General features: G+C 37.9%; 1 protein-coding gene across 1 annotated transcript in view; it reads left to right on the plus strand.

The window, feature by feature from the left end:
- The window catches only part of LOC139738865 (mitogen-activated protein kinase kinase kinase kinase 3-like), a 134,176-nt gene that overhangs the window by 54,262 nt on the left and 59,713 nt on the right, over nucleotides 1-20,201 (plus strand). The window contains exons 5-6 of the mRNA XM_071649501.1: nucleotides 4,644-4,686; nucleotides 8,811-8,935. Of these exons, the coding sequence (XP_071505602.1) occupies nucleotides 4,644-4,686; nucleotides 8,811-8,935 (168 nt within the window). The remainder of the gene's footprint in view (nucleotides 1-4,643; nucleotides 4,687-8,810; nucleotides 8,936-20,201) is intronic.

Genomic DNA, 20,201 nt, shown 5'->3' on the forward strand with positions numbered 1-20,201 from the left:
TATTGGTCATATTTGTACATCACTATGACTATATGTCATGTCTTAGGGACAGGCCCACTCTAGGACGAAGAGTACTAAACCAATTTACATGATTGTGTAAAATATGGTTACTTGTTACATTCGATTTTGATAAAGTGTCAAGTGAAGAGAAAAAAATTGAAAGAGGAAGGAAAAGCCTGCCACATATTGGCCAGGGACAATAGACATGAAGTAATTACCACATTATTGGCATTCATGAGAGTACTTGAATATGAGATTGTATAACATGCAACCTGAAGAAAGAAATGGGTAAGAGATATGTACTGGAGCTGCAGAAGTGGCCACTACAAGAGCATGGGTGATCGATTTGAAATAAAGTGATTAAAGAGTGTGAAAGCAAGATGAAAGTGTATGGCCATGGTGCAGAATGTATGTACGGAACAGACTCCACACATCAAGACAATTTTCCCTTGTACTAAATAGACTTCATTCTGATCGGCCAGCATATTTCCAGGTTATTTAAAGGGGAGAAAAAAAAAAAGATTGCTTCAACTACGGTGCAATGCATGACAAAAATCAGGGTTTTGGTTCAACACTTTTCTTCACCACAATCTATACCCGGCATTCCGACATTGTTATTGACAATGGTGTATCCTTCACTGTTTCAACCAGTAACCATCCAAACAGGCCCAGTGACCATCAACTTTGGCTGTACACTTGCCACCATATATAAGTGGAACTCGGCAGAATGGGAATATCGCTTTAACAGGACATATCATGGCACTATGATAATAATAGATTACATTTACATAGCACTTAATACAAAAGTTGCTAAGTTCTTTACAAAAGAAGCATAAATTCATACTAACTACAATAAGTTTGATAATACAATACTACTACTATAAACAATAAACATAAACACTAACATACCAATGAATTGTTTAAAAGTGTTTCACTAGACATGAACACTAAAGGGCTTTTTACACTTGTAAATTTTTGCTTAGCCCCGGACCAACGGTGGGGCTAAGGGGGGGCCTTAGCCCCACCGTTGGTACGGGACTATCCTTAGCCCACTTTCTGTTTACACTCGTTTTTGCCAAAGTGGGCTAGCCCCACCGATAGTACGGTACTATCTGGCCCTGCAAAATAGCAGGGGTTAGCACCGCAATTGCGGTGCTAGCACCGCAATTGCGGTGCCAAGCAAGTGAGTGTAAACAGAACGAAAAAATAATCCTGGGCTAAGCGACGGAGACGAAGTGCGACCCTCACTGACCAATCAGAAACGAGGATATCAAGTGCTGCCGGTGCGTGCGTGTACGCATACAGTACACAGCGTAATTATGAATATTCATGTGGTTTGGAAAGTCCGGGGCTAAGAAATATGAGTGTAAAAAGGTTAGTTTTCTCCTTAGCCCCGGACAAGAGATAGTACGGGACTAATTGGCAAGTGTAAAAAGCTGAAAAAATTGGTACGGGACTAACGATAGTCCTGGGTCAGAGAAAGTCCGGGGTTAAGAAACACAAGTGTAAAAAGCCCTTAAATGTATTATGAAGAAATATGCAACAAAGGCAAAGGGTTTTATTGCCTGACAACATACCACGAAGTCCTTGGCATGCTGAGCCCATTTCTAAAAATTGTAATTGGATATTGCGATTTCAAGATTGTGGAAATATGCTTTTGCAAATTTATCAAAATGCAATGTCCCTTTAAACCAATTGAAAAAACATCATCTGTAATGAATGCATTTTATACAGGTAGATTATAATCTAATGTTTGCATGGTGCAAATGTGATATGTGAGCCCATTTTTTTGAACTTTGCCTAGCATATGGATGACTCAGTTTTTTACTTTTTTTCCACCCTCTGTAATGGAACAAAGACTTTACTCCCGACTGGTTCCATTTAAACAGGGGTGACTGTAAACTCGTAAGCGACAATGTGGATATGCCGACAGGGGTAGAAAGACTGAAAGTATTTACACTGATCACCAGACCTTGCATTGTGGTCTGTATTTGACTGGTGGAAGGGAAGAGGAAGCGCAGGATTCGTGGAAATAAATTTGTAATCGTGACCCAGACCCATTGTCGGGCTCTGCATGAATTGCACTCGCAACATTCTGTCAACACTGCTGGAGTCCGTGCAAACATGTCTACAGGTGTGAAATTTGTCTAAAAGAAAACAAAAGAAAACAAAAAAAAATGCTGTTCTTATTTTGGAGTTATAAGGTCTCACTTTTTTCTTATGCGTGTGGATGAAGGTAGTTTACCTTTCTCCCCTTTAAAAAAAAAAAAGAAGAAGAAAAAGTTGAGTACATTTTTGGGTACATTTTTGCCCATTAAGAAAATGGGAAAAAGAAATGCATGTCTATTTTCTCATCGATACCTTGGATTAGTCCAAATAAGACAGGATTAAAGTGACTGATTGTATGAATTGTCTTATGTTTTCTGGTAGTTTCATGCATAGTATTGAGGGAAATTATAGAGATATGAAATCTTGATGGGGACAAGGAGATTCTAAATAGAGTTTAACAAAAAAAAAAGCAAACTTTGATGTTAAAAAAAAAAGAGAGACTAAAGATGCTTGGAATGTATTCAATGTATTGCAGGAAATTCATATTTTGTCATTCATACTCAGAAGCACAACATGGCTGAAATAAGATAGGGGATCGCTAAGAATTATTCAAATTGTCATACCCAAAACGTGATTAAGCTGTATCTGTTTTCATTACCAAGGATAGATATCCTGTGCAGTATTGAAATTGGCAAGATAATTGACAGCAAGGACCGGGTATTAACTGCATGTAATCCACTTTAGGCCAATCGCGGAGTAATTGATGCAGATCTAGACAACTAGGCTAGAATGGAGAGCACACGCCTCATAGCTAAAACTTCTAGTGCCCGATCTATAGTGCCGGTCCCTGGGTTAAAGCAAGTGCGGCCAACAGTGATTGTGTCACGGCATGCTGCAGGAATGAAACAAGGATGTCAGTTGTTGCTTTTTTTGGTGGTATTTTGGGGGGTTTTTTTGTTTTGTTTTGTCTTGTCTTGTCTTGTTTTTTGCCAGAAATATTGCAGATTTCATGAGAAATGCTGTTTGATATTGCAAAAATGTATTATGACACGTCTATTACATTAAAAGCAAAAACACTTTTTTCCACCAAATGATGCCTTTTCAACCATTAGAAGACTGCAATGGCATTTACAAGGTTGGCATTCATGATAAAATTCATTCGCCATGTTCCGCGAGCATACGGTCTGGCCTATGACAGTCCTGTTAACAGTGCAATGTGACAAGAACACCATGTTTTCAATCCCATTGAAGCTCTTGATTAAAGGCATAAGAGGATTTTTCAGAATAATGCACTTTGATATACATTTCACTTTCACATTTTTTCTCAGGGGGAGGGGGAGGGGAGGGGATGTGCTCTGGCCTAGGTGTGTGTATTGCACACAAGGATATTATCACTTGTGTGCATGTTGTGTTTTCTGAGATGAGTCCTTTTTCAAGATTTTGTTTCACTGCATGGCAGAAAAATATATGGGAAAATTGGGAAGGAATCAGGCAGAAAATTCCCACTTTTGAGTAGGAGAAGTGGTCATGTACTATAGATTTTACCAGAAAGTGAAAGTTTTGACTAAACGTGATGACGGAGAAGGAAGAGGTCAGTAGAATAGTGAACAGAATGTCATGAATGCTGATGAAATCATGACCATTCTTTAGTGCATTTTGTAACTTCGTGTCCTGTGAGATCTTCGAAATAGAGATATTTACATATACATATACACGTGTGTATATCTTGAGTACTCTGCATCTGAAGAGAAAGTATATGAGGTCACAAATTGCTTTTTCTGGCCAATCTGAGCTTGCTCATTTCACGTGTGAATAGGGTCTGAACTTATCCACCACTGTCTGTCATTACACAATCGAAAACTGATCACTGGTGCCTTGTGGTGAACCAGAAATTCCTAGAGTTCCCCCAAAGCGTCAGGCACGCAAGAACCACCCGTAGTCTCTTTGCCAATGCTGTCGGCTTGTGAGGAGTTCGTGGTAACCATTAAAGGACAAGTTCACCTTCATAAACATAAGGATTGAGAAAATGCAACAATATTAGTAGAACACATCAGTGAAAGTTTGAGGAAAATTGGACAATCGATGCAAAAGTTATGAATTTTTTTAATTTTTGTGTTGGAACCGCTGGATGAGGAGACTACTACAGCTTGTGAGTCATATGCGTACAAAAGTATAAAGAAAGTATAAAAGAAAATTCAACATATTTTCACTTTTTTCGCATAATAAAAGAGCAATTGACTTTCCTCTTTCTAAAGGCAGGGGGAATAATATTACCCATAACATTTATCGGTAACGAGTCAGGGGAATGTGTACTTTTTTCAAAAGATGGAATTTTGTGAAATTCTTTTTATATTTTCCTTATATTGTTGTACGCATGTGACATCTAAGTTATTCATACACTGCAGTAGTCTTCTCATCCAGCGGGTACTGCAAAAAAACTTCAAAAATTCATAACTTTTGAACGGATTGTCTGATTTTCCTCAAACTTTCAATGATGTGTTCTACTAATATTGCTACATTCTCTCAATCCTTATGTTTATGAAGGTGAACTTGTCCTTTAACATGTTCTCTCTGTCTTTTTTTCTCTCTTGCAGGGAGCGAACATCTTGCTGACGGACGATGGTGATGTCAAACTTGGTAAGGAAGACACTCCACACACTTTTGTGGCAATGCGCCAGGGAAAACTCGGAAACTAAAACAATAGTGGACATCCTTCCCGCTCTTTTAGGACATTTGTCATATTTCATTGTAGTTGATGGCTATGGTACAAGGTGTCAATTGTTGTATTATTTTCAGAGCCGTCAAAGTCTCCCTGATTCTCAAGGAGACTCCCTGAAAGCTGACATTTCTCATTATGTCCTAACAATAGAATTCAAAAGCCTCCCTGCGGGTGTTTCACAAAGAACTTAAAGGACAAGTTCACCTTCATAAACATGTGGGTTGAGTGAATGCAGCAATATTAGTAGAACACATCAGTGAGAGTTTGAGCAAAATCGGACAATCCGTTAAAAAGTTATGAATTTTTGAAGTTTCTGCTCAGTCACAGCTGGATGAAAAGACTACTATAGCTTGTGATGTCACATGAGTACAACGATATAAAGAAAGAGTAAAGAAAATTCAACATATTTCCATTTTTCTCCCATAACAAAAGAACACTCGACTTCTCTCTTTTAGAAGGCAGGAGGAATAATATTACCCTTAACATACGTCAGTAGCAAGTCGAAGAACTGTGCACTTTATTCAAAAAGTAAAGTTTTGTGAAATTCTCTTTTTATTTTCCTTATGTAGTTGTACGCATGTGACATCATACACTGTAGTAGTCTTCTCTTCCAGCAGTGACTGCGCAGATACTTAAAATATTCATAACTTTTGAACGGATTGTCCAATTTTCCTCAAACTTTCACTGATGTTTTCTACTAATATTGCTGCATTCTCTCAATCCTTATGTATATGAAGGTGAACTTGTCCTTTAAGTCGATCTTAAATTTGAAGATCAACTTAAAATTATTATAGGCTGTGTGTGACTTCTATAATATTCTAATTCTTATACAACAATGAACATTTTTGAGATTTTTTTTTCTCACAAGCATTAATCAACAAAATAAAATAAGGGACAAAGGATTTTTTCTGTAAATTTTTGTAGCAATTTCAAGTGAATTCTGAAAACCTAAGATAAAAATGAAAAGAGAAACCAAAAGCATACCATAATTCTAAGTAGCCTTAACTTTTAAGTTCTTTGTGAAACACCCCCCTGATTTGATATCATTTTGTCCTATTGAGATGCATTTAATGGTATGGAATTAAAGTTAGTTATTCTTGATTGCTCTTTGGTTTTCTCCCTGATTTTGGTGTGAAAATGTTGGTACTCCTACATTTTCATATCGTCTTTTTTTTTATTTCATAATAGGACTATGCAGATTATTACTGTGTAAAATCATATTCTTTTTTCCCCCTGAAAGGATTATTCATATATAGAGATGAGAGGTTGATATGTTTGCACTGGAATTCTGATATCAGTCATGTCCATTCCTCGAGAAAATTAGCTATATTTGTTATTGATTTCGTAAAGATGTTGATTTTTTGTGCCATACTGCTAGAATCTGTTGTATTGATACAGATACATGGCACTGGAAAATTTTCTGCATTGAACATATATCTGGGAAAGACATGAGTGATGGGAAACTAGAAATGTAAAACACTTGTGAATATGACATTAGCGATGTGGAATTTTCACACATTTTGTGCTCCATTTCCAAATGATAACATGCAAATTTGTATATTCTTTTATGCAAAATCACCCTGATCTCTTAAATCAATACCAAGAGAATTCCTGTAAAATTTACCCAGCTTGAAATATTTGTCCTGCAAATGTTTCAATTTTTAAAGATTTTTTAATTCATTTTTTAAAACGATAGCACTGTATAGTTCATACTCGTTTTATGTCATACAATTATGAATATCTTGAACAGTCAACCTGCAGAAAAACCACAGGACATCTATTTTGAGTGAAGTGACGTTATGTCATCAAAGTTGACACCATTACATGTTCCTCGTTCGTTTTATGTCACTTAAAGCTGCTAATAAATCACTGTGATGATGATTATGATAGGTGTAAAATTCTGTCGGCCACCACAAACACGGCCTCTGCGGTAATTAACTCACATTTTCTCAATTAAAGTGTCAGGGTTTGAGAGTGATAAAGTTGTGTGACAAGGTCTAACACTACTTTCATTTTTTTTTTTTGGTGAGGTTATGGCAGAATGAGTTTTCATCGTGCATCGGATATCGGTGGTTTTTAATGACAGTTTTTACTGTTGTGTGTGTGTGTGTGTGTGTGTGTGTGTGTTTCTGTCTGTCTGTGTGTTGTTATTTTCTTCAGCAAGCTGGCATGCTCGCAGAGCTGGGCATAATTGAGAAATCCATTTAGGGATGGCTGCGCAATTGTCCATGCCAGGACAGTGCTAAGTGATACCATTTTCACCATGTCAATAATCTGTCATTGAGTTTCCTTCCTCATGGCTTAGATAGAGCCAAGCCCTATGCCAGCCCCAAGTTCATTTTACTTAAATGGGGCTTTACCGAGGATAGGGGGGGGGGGGGGGAGGGGGGGAGGGGGGGCACTGGTACGTGTAGGTAGGAAGTGTAGAATATTTAGGGTTTAATCACACCATTCTGTCGAGGGAAATTGGGAATGGGGAATCAATTCATGGCAAATGATGGTCATTTTGGTGAAAATTGCAATGTTTACAACCATTCTCTTCCTGCCCCATGGCATGGTAGCTTTCTGAGGCCATCCATTTTTGCTGCTGAAGTCTACATGGCTGCCCAACTTGCTCTAGAATGTGCATGCTAATTAAAAAAAAAAGAAAGAACATTTACATATATGTATGTATGTAGGGCCTACATGTTTATAGGCATATATGCATAGAAAAACACTCCAGTACAGCAATTTGAGCAAGTGTTTATGTTGTAAAAGTTTGCCATTGCAAAATATGGAATCCTGAATCCATCCCAAGTTTGGTCTTTACGAGTAGAGTAAGTGTCATGATAAACAAAAGATAGTATTTCTTACTCGCATTCCAAAACCAGTGCTGATGTTCAAGTTCTAATAATGTAGGCATTTGTTGAGAAAAGGTAATACATCATTAAGTGAAGCAAAGATAATTTCCTGTTACAGCATGGCTTTGAGAGGAGGACTGGTGTGTTTTCTATGAAAGCCCCAATATCCAAACATAATATTGCATTGATAGACTACATGTACATGAGAATGTATTGTCTTGGACATTGCTCTCAGCATGGCAAATTATATCACAGGCACTGCTTTTGATTATTATCATACTCAGTAGTCTCTTTCTTTGCTTTATGTAGTATTACATCTTCAGGGACTGTGTTTCTGTGTGTTTGTTTGTATTTTTGTTTCTTTTGACAGGGAATGTAGAATTTGAAAAATAACAACATGACCATATCATTTCATCTGTTAGGCAAACCAGAAACCCCTATTGCTTTTGTGAACACTTAAATATGTGTCACCTGACATTGAAGTCTATTCTGATCTCTTTCCCTGATTGATATGATGCAAAATCTTTTCTAGTCAATAATGGATGCAGATTCTTAGAAATGACATTACTAAAAATGTGATTCAGATACTAGACAAACTCATATGTGTCCTGCTATAATTCATGTTACCACAAACATCATTTCCTCCGCCTTTCGTTGAAGTCATGTCGCAAAATCTCCCCTTATGCTGGTATTATGCGTACCCATGAGGATTTCAATTTTATCTCTCACTGACAATGGATACAAAGTCCACGAAGTGATGATGCAGTATTTTGTGATGGCCTAGGTTTTAAAGCAAACAATAACATGGGTATCCTCTGAATCACAGTTGTGATTATTGTGTGTCTGCTCCAAAGGGTGCCGAAAACATTGAATTTTTGGATGACATGTCCGCCCAGCTGTTCATTCCATGTCTCATTTTTAGCAATCCTTGAAGTGATTTAGTCAATCATTATTTTTTTTCTTTTATTATTTTGTATGCCCAATATGATGAAAGGTCTAAAGGATTTGGTTTTGTTGTTTATGATGACGTTGTTGTCGTTGTTGTTGTTCTTCTTCTTCTTCTTCTTCTTCTTGTTTCTCTTTCAGTAGTACATGAAATGACTATGATATGGCAACACACGATAATTTGACTGCATAGGTTTAGGCAAACAAGCAACATTTCTCTCGTTCATTGTGGTTTTTTTTTTATTAACTCGTTTCAGCCGACTTTGGCGTCTCGGCGCAGATCACACAGACGATGGCAAAGAGGAAGTCTTTCATAGGCACTCCATACTGGATGGCGCCAGAGGTCGCTGCCGTCGAGAGGAAAGGAGGCTACGACTTTCAGGTGCGTCCACGTGAGATCTCAAAGTGTAAAAAACCCGTTGCAGTTTTCCTGATGTGAACTTTATTGCCAGATAATATGACAAGTACAGCATTCAAAATGATTGATTTATGCGAGTTTACATATGTTCTTCATGGTGTTACCAGACAAGGAATTAATGTCAAAAAGTGTAGACTTTGCTAAAGGTTACGTATACTAAAGAGCACCAACAGGGATATGGACATGTGGGATTAAAAAGTGCGACTATAATTTGTTAGCACAGGTTAATTTGTGAGTGGATGAACTTTCAGATCAAATGTCGCCCTCCCCAAAGAAAGTGTTATCATATCTGTCATGGGGTTAATCCATTGCTTGTGTTCATCAGACGTAATCTCCATATATTATGACGAGTCATGTTAGCCAAGTGATTGACCCCAAAAATATTTTGTTATCATTATTTTGTGTGTGCATATGTATATACCAATGGAATCTGTGTGTGGTAATGTAACATAATCCTTACCTCATCTACTTTGAGGAAATTAAGGACACAACGGACGACGCCCTAGCCTGCTGGCTTGGCAGCCTGGACTTTGACTTTGTATACATGTATGTCATACCATAAGAAGATCTATTTCAGTATATCATGCACATGTGATTAAAACAAACATTGCTGCTCTGTGAAAGCATGGGAAACTCCAGCAACTCTACATTGTATAACTCTTGAACTGTCTGGTCCAACGTTGATAGAACATCCTGTCTTTCTGATTCTACTCTTTTTATCAAAGTCAACTGAAAATGGATTGTAGCTCTTTGAATTCATTTACAATGAGTGTAAGTGGAACAATGCCTTTGACTGACATCATTTTGCTACAAAAAGTATTGTGTGAAAAGGGTGCTTGTTCGCACTTTGTGGAAGTTCTTGGAAGATGTCAAGAACTATTTAACGCATACATTTCAGGCGGTATTATCAACTAGATCACAAACATGTGATGAGGGAAAGGGGGGATGCCAGCCAAAGCAGGTCAGAATAATTGGCCTCGTAGCAGGAAGTACTTCTGCTTTTTCAGGCGGGCCACAATGTAGGCATCAAGATCCTTGTTCAGTTCTCTAGAGAACGAAAGCAAGGCATGCCGGTGCCAGTAACTGCGACCACGTGGAGGAACAAGGAATGATACGGAAATGAATGGGTCCTACTTTTATAGGCGGGGAATTCTTTCCAAATGTCTCCAGTTCTCTGGCATGAAAAATCACCCACCATGCAATCAAGATGCAATGACAGCCAGCCAGCCCAGGCTGCAGGGTAGAGCGATAACATAGGCTGATTGTTGAATGGGCGGTGCTACGCTTTAATTCCTGACCCCCGGCAAAATAAAGTAGACGATTAATTTTCCCCGGTATTCAAAGTCTCCTTTCCTCCTTCCCCACCCACACACTGTTACTCATCTCGCCAAGGTTTCCATCAAATGGATTTTTTTTTTAGCAAAACCTAACGGTCTATCTAAACTGGATTTTGAACTGTTATTATTAGTACCAGCCATTTTCATGCAAAGATTATCCTGCACCATGCTCTCAGTTTATGAGAGTGTCAGAATTCGTACTGGTGCTCCCTGCTCAGAATGTGAGCACTGCATGCATGTTTTACTGTACCTTGCGGGGGAAAGTGCTATTGAACATGTCCATGATGAAATGATAGCTACAAGCCGCCATTGGATCATTGCAAAAGTCAAGGACATGGGGCAAAAAATATATAGAGAGAGAATGATACATTCTAAGATGATTGTTATAATCAAACATGTAGATTTTGACTCTTTATACCATGAAGGCAGATTGCAAGAAGTTGGATGCATTTGGAATGTGGTGTTTACTGTATACGGCGAATATTTCGCGATGTTTTTATTTTCGCGAATTTCGCGAGTCAGGTGCTATTTGCGAAATTAAGGACATGCAAAAATATTGACTCTGATCCCGATGTGGATGTGACGTACGCATGTTCATTTCTCCGTTCAGTACAGGACTCCATGATCGCGAATTTACCACTCGCGAAATCGTCGGGAATTCCCGATTCGCGAAAATTTAGACTCGCAAAATACATGGCGTGTACAGTGTATTATAGAACGCTAAAAATTGCATGAAATTTGGAAAACATAAGACAAAAGATGGTTTACTGTAGCAAATGAAGATTGGTTCAGCTGTGGCTAGTCACATAAAGAAAGGGGACAGTCACTCAAACGCTCCCTCTCTGTGGACTCTTTTTCCTTTGAAGGGAAAGCGGTAGAAAAAAAGGAGGTGAGGAAGACCAATAACAACTTGGACTGGAAACGCTAAGATATATGCAGGACTGAGTTGCTCAGCTGCATCCTAGCAGGCAAGAGATAGGGAAGGCTGGTGTGAGCTCATCCATGTCACATCAGCATGTACCTGGTATGTGTGCCATTTCAACTCATGATGATGATGATGACTCTTCAGGAATGGCTAGGAAGAATAGTACCCTTTTTATTTATTTCTTCTTTTGTCAGTTATGTGCACCAGCTAACATACTCTTCGATGAGCACTTTATATGCCAAATATTTTGGCAGATTTTTATTTTCATGAATTTCGCAAGGCTGGAGCTGTTCACAAATTTAAAACAAGTATGAACTCTGATCCCGGCATGAATGTGACATGCATGCATGCATGCATTTCTCTGTTCAGTGTTGTACTTCCCAGTCGCAAATTTAAACACTTTCAAAATTGTCAGGAAGTCCTGATTTGTGGAAAATTAGACTTGCTATTAGAATGTATGGCGCATACAGTACATTCTAGCGTGAAGGAAAAAAAAATATCAGCTGAAGCAGACAGATTGATAAGGCTCAATGATGAGAAATTATAGTATCACTCTCTAAAGACAGCTGGGAAGAATGGAGTTTTTTTTTTGGTGGTTTTTTTTTTTTTTTTTTTTTTGCGGGGGGGGGGGGGGGGGGGGGTCTTACTATGTCTGTTTTATGTGCCAGAGCTTAGTTCTTTCAAGTCACAAGCAGAATCCAGTTGGAAAGATTTCACAGAATAACAGATGAATAATCAATAGGGTTTATTGTCGAGCGATCTGCCAGGGAATAGGGACAAAATTGGATAAGTTGTATTAAATGGGATCAATTGTGGCAGAACTACCACAATGATTGCGTGACCTCCTTCACATTGCTCCATTAGCCTTTGCTCGCTTGAGATGAATGGATGTGGCGGTGGCTGTGGTAACATGTCTCCTGCCACACCCCTTTCCAAGAAGCGCCTCCAATCAGTGGGGGGACCTGGGAGACCGCTTCTCGCTTGCCTGCTTGCGTGCCGGAGTGCTTGCGTGCATGCTCGCTTGCCTCACTTGCAATGCTAAACATCACAGCTGTCTCTGTGTTAACAGACTGCATAGTGGGTCCCCCTGGGCACTGTTGATTGCGGAGCATCTTAAAGCCCCCAGTACCCGTTTCGACAGCGACAGTACATGTTGAGAAAAGTTGGTCAGGTCTAGCCCAGCGCTGTTGATAATGACTAGCAAAGTCTACATGGGAGCACCAACACAGATATTGGGACTATTGGACCAGAACAATTTAGCCAATTTGTCATTATGTGAAATATCGTATGTTAGTAATTTAGTCTTCAAAATGTGACATACTTATGTATGACTGATTAGTATAATTATGTATAATTAATTAGTTAATTAACCACATTTCTACAGCACATATCACCATAGGTGTACATACCGTAGTAACTATTCACTTTGTAAATAGAGAAAGAAAAAGGAGCAGGAGAAATAGACAAAAGAAGATGAAGAGATAACATGCAAATCATTTAACTTTTGGAAAACACAACAATCAGTATTTATATACATTGTATTGACATTGATAACCACTGATAGCAATACATATAGCTTTGCCTATGATTCTCTTGCTTTTATTGTCCCTTTTTGTGTGTGATTGTAAAGGATTTAATGTTGAAACATTTCTCTAAATTGTAACTGTAGGGCAAGGGGGTGCTAAAGTGTGTCATTGCTGTTTTATGAGATTTCACAGTTTCTGTCAAAATTTTCCTGTAGATGGCACTTGTTCCGTTAGTGATTCCAAAATAGAATTTTGTTCATGTCAGGATTTTAATCCGAAATCTTCCTGACATTCATGTTCTATTTTGGCTCCCTTCATATGATGTGAAAGGAGAATGCATTTCTGTAATACTTTTTTTGATGCTACCACCCACCACCCTCCCCCAAAAAGCAGCAGCAAGCAAACGAAATGAAACGAAACAAAACTTATCCACTAAATGTACTTGAGGCTCTACTGTTGCTATGAAGATCTGTGGAGTAGAATCGTTGATAATGATGTTTTCTGAGAGTCTAGTTGATATGCAAAGTATACCATAACTTTATACCCAACCTTTAAGTCACATGTCATGAAAGCAGAAACGTGCAACTGGTAATTGTTGGAGCAGTGCAACCCTCTGTGCATCCTGATGTTTGAGATTTCCCTGCATTTGTTTGCCGGGGGTCTGGGCAATGCGCCGTTGCCATTGTGGTGAAGAGGTTGCTGTCGGCCACACATCAGTGTGGATGACATCCCAGCAGACGCAGGGGCAGAGGGGTAGAAATGTCAATAACCTCCCAGGGGACACACACCTACAGACACACACCTTACATACATCCATAGACCCCCCTGTAGACATAAGCACACTGCACATACATCAACACACACACACCAACACACCCGGCCACCTTGCTTTCACTCAGAATGCAGATCGAGATGTTAATGTGAGCGACACATTTAATTATACATCAAGCTCAGTAAATATCAGAGCCATTTGCCTCCTGTGTGTGACCCAGCTTGAATGGGGCTGGTTGTCCCCCCCCCCCCTTTATGTAGAGAGGGGGAAAAAAAAAAGAGGATGCATGCTCCTTGGTGAGAAGACAGTAATGTCGATGGAGGTATTGCTCTGTAACTTGTGGCTTCATTTCTTTCGAGTACTTCGTCGCCATGTTACTTGACATGTCAAACGGCAATGAAACAATGATCATGATTGGCAATTCAATCGGACTTTCTGCCGAACGTATCTCACAAAAGTCTTGTACACGATAAAAAATGTAAATTCAATTGGACTTTCCGCCGAACGTATCTCACAAAGTCTTGTACACGATAAAAAATGTAAATATGTTACATTATTTCTCGCAAGTAACCATGTACAATGTATACAGTGAACACATGTGTAACCATCATATAAAACCTGTGATATTGGTTAAAATATAATGATTCAAATGGGAGAAAAGAATCAATATCATACCAACCCTTTTCAGTTTTTTTTTTTAAACCCATCTCTAGCCAGCAAATATGTGGTGGTGACAGAGGCTTTATTCATTTAACCCTTTAGCAACTGAAGATTCTGTATACAATGACCTATGATTCCCTGGAAGGTATAGCAATGTTGCTCTCATTTCAACATCTTTCTAAATTATGTAACATAGCTCACTGCATGTTTATTTATGTCTATTAAAATTTTTGTTTTATTTGAAAGCCTATTAAGGCTTTACCGAGAAAATTGTGTGTCACAAAAGTAATTCTGACATACTTTTGTTGACTTTTGACCTCTTTCAAATTTCGTAATTATACATTCTATATGAAAATAAAAAATGGTAAAGCATAAAGCTATTAAAAGAACACACACGAACGGGTGGTTTCGGGCATTTTGGGGAGTAATAAGATGGACGGTTTTGGGCATTTCAGTTACTAATAGGTGAATGAGTTAATCAGATTTAATGTCGGCATGTCAAAAGGAATATCTTCATTCAATTGTGTGCATACATGTACAATGTATGTCAGCGGCAGACTTGTCAGGCTGTGACATCATCACTTTGCAACTGTTGTTGTTACTATTGAATATCAGTATTTTGCAAAATGGTTTAAACTTAAAAAGTTCCCAACTTTCTCATCTTAAATCCTGTCTTCACATCCTTCCCATTTGCTATTCCGTTTGTGTGATGTAACTCGTTTATCTATGACAGTCAAATTAAGCTCAAATTTAACACCATATGGAATAACAGCAGTTTTAAATCATACTTCTTGCTTGTTTGAACGATACAATACAAACTAGGATACTCCCATTAACTTTTCACAGAGAATGCTGTCCATTATGCATATGTATTTTTTCTTTTTATGCTGAATACAGTCTGGAGATTTTAAAAAAAAACACACACACACAAACAAACACTACTGAAATGTTGAATGTCATGGGAACCTCACATTCACTATATTTTCTCCTTCTGAAATAGCTGGGTTTGATAAACTAAATTGGTGTCAGAATGGACCTAGAGGAAAACTCCAACTGAGCCAGAGGCTTGGTCATTGACCTATGAGGGCGAAAGATGCGCCACGCTTTAAAACTGGGCTCACTGGAGCATTACTCATGCCATTGTAATCAATGCCGCGGTGTCCAATATTTCTCAACTGTTCAGCAGATGTTTGCAAAATAATGCCAGACAATATCTTTGAATATCTGCGCTACTTTTGTTAGTTTTTCCTCTTTTTTTTTTGTCTCTATATGCATTTCGATGAATTCAGATTTTTGATTTTGTTTTTCCGTGGAAAGGAATTTAGTTGATGTAATGTTTGAGCAAAAATGTATGAGGTGTCGGGCAAATAGTGTTGGGAGTCATTGTCTGAATTTCCAGCAACTATTGGAGGTTAACAACCTCAGCTCTGCATTCTGTGCTTCTGTGCTGCAGACGAAAGAGACCCCAAAACACTGAAAAGAAGACAAAGCCAAACCAAAAATGTATGGCTTTCCTTTGGGAACATTACCCAGGCATCATTGAAGATATTAAAGGACAAGTCCACCTTCATATACATGTGGATTGAGTGAATGTAGCAATACATTGTTGTATTAGTAGAACACATTTACTTTACTTTTTGAATTAAGTGAACATTTCTTCGACTTGCTACTGACATATGTTATAGGGTAATATTATTCCCCCTACCTTCTGAAAGAGAGAAGTCAAGTGTTCTTTTGTCATGTGAGAAAAGTGAGAATAAGTTGAATTTTCTTTATTCTTTCTTTATATCGTTGTACTTATGTGACATCACAAGCTATAGTAGTCTTCTCATCCAGCCTTGAGTGAGCAGAAACTTCAAAAATTCATAACTTTTGGACGGAATGTCAAATTTTCCTCAAACTCTCAATGATGTGCTCTACTAGTATTGCTGCATTCACTCAACCCACATGTCTATGAAGGTGAACTTGTCCTTTAAGAATTAGTTTGGTGTTTAGCAACAGGTTACATGTCTTGACCAGTGCATGCCTAACTGCAACATATTATGTGTACTGTAGTATAAAGATCATATTCAGCTCTGAATGCAAAGTATAGAATAAAGTTGTGAAGTGAGTGTATGGCAGAAAGAAAATTTCTTCGTAAATCAGTTTTGTAAGCTATCAACTTTGGCTCAGGAATATAAACTTTTATTCATTAAAGGACAAGTCCACCTTCATATACATTAGGATTGAGAGAATGCAGCAATATTAGTAGAACACATCAGTGAAAGTTTGAGGAAAATCGGACAATCCGTTCAAAAGTTATGAATATTTTAAGTATCTGCGCAGTCACTGCTGGATGAGAAGACTACTACAGTGTATGATGTCACATGCGTACAACTATATAAGGAAAATAAAAAGAGAATTTCACAAAACTTTACTTTTTGGATAAAGTGCACATTTCTTCGACTTGCTACTGACGTATGTTAAGGGTAATATTATTCCCCCTGCCTTCTGAAAGAGAGAAGTCGAGTGTTCTTTTGTTATGCGAGAAAAATGGAAATATGTTGAATTTTCTTTATTCTTTCTTTACATCGTTGTACTCATGTGACATCACAAGCTTACTTAGTCTTTTCATCCAGCCGTGACTGAGCAGAAACTTCAAAAATTCATAACTTTTGAACAGAATGTCCGATTCTCCTCAAACTCTCACTGATGTGTTCTACTATTGCTGCATTCACTCAACCCAAATGTCTATGAAGGTGAACTTGTCCTTTAAAGCCCCTGTGTAGTTAGTTTATATTCTACAGTTGTAGGAGAAACAAGCTGAATGTTGTTCCTACTTGATTTTTTTGGTTGATTCTTTAAAATACTGTGTGCCTTTCTATAGGAAATATAAAATGTAGATAATTGATGCAGACAAATTAAATTACTGATAGAGAATTTATTTGTAGTAACTTTTTGAATATGCATCTAGTCTCGCAGTTTCGGGTTTAGGCAAGAAATATGAATAGGTGCAGAGAATTTTCTAGCCCTTGTATGTGTGATAAATAAGTAACTCAAAGATGACTGATTAAAAAAGAACCAGCAACAACAACAACAAGCCTAAACCAAGCCAAAACCAGAAGAAGAAAACAAATATGTGCATGTTGCAATCAAAGCTACTCTCAGTACCTGTGTAATTGAATAATTACGTGTATCAGTTCAGTTTATACTGTAAAGTCAACACGATAATGTGAGCTGCTGATTTAATAGGTCTTCCATTTCAGAGTATGCATATAGATTATTGCCTTCATTACCACTTCACAATTATGTATGTGTGTGTGTGTGTGTGAGTTTTATAGAGGTATCTAGTCTTATATCATCTCTCAGTTTTGACAGTTTAGCCATGTAGATGGTACTCTTGTGTTATAGAGTGTTATGTGTGGCAGTATTTCATCAAACTTCTTGCGGTTTCAAGGTGGGATCTTGAAAGCAAGTTGTGAACTCGTTTTCATTTTCTTTGCATGTTTCAGGCATCCATCTTTTATGCAGCAAAAATATTCAACGTTTATAGTCCAATTTACTTCCCTGTGATTATGAAAGCCGTGCACTATTAAAACAAATACATTATAGTGTACTGGATATATCATGATATTTTTATGTCTCCGCCACGAAGCATCGCTGGAGGCATTATGTTTTAAGATATGGTTTTGATTATGATTGTAGTGTACCGGGTATGTCATAATTTTTCAAGATATGATGGGTTTGTTCCTGTTATAAGAACCATCCTCATTCTAACCTTAGCCCCTCCCCCTCCGTCTTCATTTCTCTGCAATGATTAGTGGTACTCTAAAAATAGTGAATCAATCCAACTACAATTTTCAGGGTATGAAACTATGACTTATTACCCACATCTTTCAGAAAACCTCATCTCATTTGTTTCCGTGGCCAAAGAGAAATGAATAGTTTTGTAGAGCATATCAGGGATCCCTTCCCTCCAAGTTCTGTCCATTGTGTTCACACATTATGCAGTTCCAAGAGTATCCAAGTGCTTAACTTGGAAGAATCAGACCCATGACATGCTTTACTCGGATACATAGTTCTCTGTGACCACGAAAACCAAATTGAATGTTTTTTTCTGCAAAATATATCTATTACAATGTTGAATTTTAAGACCCTTAAGTAGCATTTAGACTGTTTAATCATATTGGAAGTTATCAATGCAAAAATCCAATTGCAAGTAATTTTTTTTTTTTTTTTTGAGGGGGGGGGGGGACATACTGTATGATATGACTCTGTCTTTAACATCACGATCAGTAATCACTGGTGATCATGCATGGTGGAGATATGACGTATCCATGCAGATAGAGCCGTGAATGAGGAGCAAGTGGACGGGGAGAGCGGGGAGTAAATAACAGTCGAGTGGTTTGGGGGCTACCACAATGAAGGGAGCAGCAACCTGCTTTTGTGTGACTCATCAAACTTATTTTTAGCTGGAGTGCGTTTGACCTTTTAGTCACCTGTTTTTTCTTTGCTTTCTCTATCACTGTCTTTCTTGCTTTCTCTTCTTTCTTTCTTTTTTTTTCACTTTCTCTCTCTGATTTTTTTTTTTTTTTTTTTTTTGCAGGAGGGAAATCCATTGATACACAAGCTGTGTATCATTGTTTTATTGAAGTGGCACGAGTGTGTAGAACCTGTCATTACTACAGCTAAACATGATTGTACACTACAATGTGTCAGTGCCATCTTTGTCTGTGGTTCACTGAGGGTAAAGTTGTCTTCTTGGCATCATACCAAGGAATTTGAAATTGAGCCCATCAGAAGTCATGTCGCCCTTTTGCAAACGTCAGAAAATTTTACATGGTAATAATGTCTCCCATCATGATGTATGAAATCTTATGGTGATACACCTGTAATTTTTTTTCAAGAAAGAAATGAAAAACTGATCCTATGTCACTCCAGAATACACTTCCCTTTTTGTACCACAAATTTGCAGTTGGAATTTTTTCTGGGTCCAAATAAATTCACTAGCAAACTAGGCCCATAGTATTGTTCCCCCCTCCCCTTATATAAAAAGGTTTCTAGTTTGTAGGATAAGTCTAAATTATCTTCCTCTACAATATACTCATACCAGCTTTAATATGATCCATGAAAGGAATCTAATTTTCAGGGTAGCAAAGGGACACACAAATTTTAAACATCACATGTAAAAGGGACAAACAAAAAAATCTGTAGGGATTATGACTATGAGTAGTTGTGTAAACACAGGATAGAAAGAAAATATGTTATCTGTTCTATTGAAATTATTACAATTCCACCCCCCCCCCCATCAACAGTGAGATGCAGTGTAAATGGAGTTTATATATCACTATTTCATAACAATGACGTGGGTTACGTGCATAAATTGAAAGTGAAGTGAATCGTAAAGAAAATAATTGATCATGCATGAGGTGGGTCCCTTTGTCGTTTCACAGTATTTTTATGTGTGAATATATCTATGCGGTACACCTGCACAGCAAGATTTTCCAAGCTTGGTTTAGATACATTTTGTGTGCATTGCATGCTTATATGAATAGTAGCACAGTCTCTTTCTCTTCGCGAACCCCGAAAAAAAGAAATCTGCCCGTCCATAACAAACCACCGTTTTCCAGATTCGACTTTTATGTGCAATAATGAGTAGCGCTTGGCTACCCCTGATGCTCATTGATGCCAACAGGAGTGCGTTTCACGCCATGCTTCAGGGGAAAAGCCATCACAAGGGTTTTTTTTTTTTCCTTTTTAATAGTTACCTTGTTCAGCTAGGCTTTTTAGGCTTATCAAGCTGTGCATTCCAATATCATTATTGTTATTGCTTTTATTGTTTTTGTTCTTAATATCTTTATATTATCATGTTCATTATTTTCATTGTGGGTGTCTTATTCATAAAGATCAGAGTTTAAAAGGAGTTTATTGATAAAAAGTGGCTGTGCGTTCTGAGTGTTAATTCGGGGGGGGGGGGGGGTTTGCTGTGGCTCCTGTCCTATGTATTGTATATGAGAAAGGAAAGCTGATA

This window comes from Diadema antillarum, unplaced genomic scaffold (assembly GCF_040938485.1).
Source record: "Diadema antillarum isolate AM-2024a unplaced genomic scaffold, OU_Dant_1.0 scf00000029, whole genome shotgun sequence".
Taxonomy (NCBI): domain Eukaryota; kingdom Metazoa; phylum Echinodermata; class Echinoidea; order Diadematoida; family Diadematidae; genus Diadema; species Diadema antillarum.